This window comes from Phoca vitulina, unplaced genomic scaffold (genome assembly GCF_004348235.1).
Source record: "Phoca vitulina isolate PV1807 unplaced genomic scaffold, GSC_HSeal_1.0 scaffold7, whole genome shotgun sequence".
In the NCBI taxonomy this organism is placed as follows: Eukaryota; Metazoa; Chordata; class Mammalia; order Carnivora; family Phocidae; genus Phoca; species Phoca vitulina.
In genome coordinates, this window is record NW_022589710.1 from 21,134,614 (window position 1) to 21,136,590 (window position 1,977).

Genomic DNA, 1,977 nt, shown 5'->3' on the forward strand with positions numbered 1-1,977 from the left:
TCTAGGGTCCTTTTAGAGCAGATAGTTGATTTGGTGTCATTTTCTCTTTTCTGTTGGTTCTGCGGAGATTCAGATACAAGCAATGTGAACTCTGTTGTCAACCTATGACCTTTCTGTGATGAAGAAAAGATTGGACTGTGGTCTCCTGAGTGTGAGATAATGTAAGGCTTGTCTGAGGAAACCTTTTGCAGTCATAAGGAACTGTCCAAAGGTTGATAATTGGAGGTGATAGGAAATTCTAAAATCAATGTGCAGAAATTTATAAGGAAAACATAAGCAACAAGTTTAAGAATGGATTTTTTAGTTTTCAGAGATTGTAATTGAAATATCCCTAACGCCCATCATTATTTTCATTCCCTATTGTTTATTTTCCATAAACAACAAAAATCTTTTCTCTACAAATCTTAGATTTTTTCTAGCTATTTTTCTTTAATTCAAGGTAAGGATAGCTGCATAATTTACAAACAAACAACTTTTGACAACATATTTCCTTTTGACAACATATTTCCCTACTGTCCCAAGTTAAACATGTTTGGATTAGAACTGCAGTAACTTTCTCGATAAATCACATATGGATTGTTTCATTCACACTTGAAGGAAAGTATCATTTGCCATTAAAATTCTGCTTTAATACAAAAACTACTTCTCTTGTACTCTATATTCTAAAAATTGCATAAACATTTTAAAACTATGTAAAATATTAAAAAATATTTATTTTTTTGTCAGTAAATAAAATTTATTGGTGAGCATGTCAGACCAGCACGGTCCAAGGAGTCAATGCTCTCAAAGACCTCAGGAATGCAGAGCTCGCCACTTGTCCAGAGGCCCGCGGTTGGGAACGTATTTGACTCCACAGCCGTCAGGGATGAGGCGCTTCTTGTTCACTTTGTCTTCAAATTCATTAGCATTAAACTTGGTAAAGCCCCACTTCTTGGAGATATGGATCTTCTGGCGCCCAGGGAACTTGAACTTGGCCCTGCGTAAGGCTTCAGTCACATGTTCCTTATTCTGAAGCTTGGTGCGGATGGACATGATGACTTGGCCAATGTGGACTCTGGCCACTGTGCCCTGGGGCTTTCCAAAGGCACCTCGCATCCCTGTCTGGAGCCTGTCAGCCCCAGCACAGGACAGCATCTTGTTGATGCGGATGACATGGAAGGGATGAAGCCGCACTCGAATGTGAAAGCCATCCTTGCCACAACTTTTCACCATGTACTTGTTGGCACAAATTCGAGCGGCCTCCAGGGCTTCAGAGGAGAGCTGCTCATATTCATCAGACACCATGTGGCCACAGAGTGGGAACTCATCCACTTTGGCCTTCTTCCGACCCAGGTCAAAGATGCGGATCTTGGCATCAGGGACACCTCGGCAAAAACGGGACTTTGGGTACGGCTTGTTCTTACAATACCGGTAACAGCGAGCTGGTCTGCGGCCCATAGCAACACCGAGAACGTCCGCGGGCGTCGAAGAGAAAGAGGCGCGCTCTCCTGCGCCTGCGCATGCGCCTTATATACGCTGCCCATCTTCCTGTTTGGAACCATAGAGTCCTGATGACGACATGAAGACACTCTTTCAGGACATCCCCGCCGTAGATACAGCAACACTCTATGCCTCTGCTGGCACATGCGCAGAGCAGATAGTGGCTAGGTATGTTCGCCTATGGGTTACCCGGTAACGAATTGGGCTTTGCCACAATAGCCAGAGAAACACTTGTCTTCCCGCTGTCTCTCTTGGGCATCGGTCTTTTGCCCTAGGCTTTGTCTTAAGTACAAAAGACATATTTTCGGTAAATAAGGAAGGTGTCTCCAGCTATGCAATATAGTTTGTGTCTGGTTTGTCTAAATAATCAATTTTCCAGAAGTCTTATTTCCCACCAGCATTTATAGATCTATTGCTATTTCTCAAAGAGTGTGTGGTTTCCTTCTCTAGGTAAAGTGGTTTCTTGGCATAGGCTGTCTGATAAGGTTCAAAAAGAGA

The 1,977-nt window shown here is 43.0% G+C and overlaps 1 protein-coding gene across 2 annotated transcripts; it reads right to left on the reverse strand.

Moving 5' to 3' along the window:
• Positions 1–620: 620 nt before the first annotated feature.
• Positions 621–1,437, reverse strand: RPL10L (ribosomal protein L10 like). 2 transcript variants are annotated; one of them, XM_032404579.1, is made up of 2 exons: positions 1,329–1,437; positions 621–1,247 (listed from the first exon to the last, which is right to left on the reverse strand). In XM_032404579.1, the coding sequence occupies exons 1-2, from the start codon at positions 1,435–1,437 to the stop codon at positions 793–795; spliced, it is 564 nt and encodes a 187-aa protein (XP_032260470.1). In that variant the 3' UTR covers positions 621–792. The 2 variants fall into 2 exon arrangements, with proteins under 2 accessions (XP_032260470.1, XP_032260469.1); XM_032404578.1 differs by having other exon boundaries at positions 621–1,437.
• Positions 1,438–1,977: the final 540 nt, after the last annotated feature.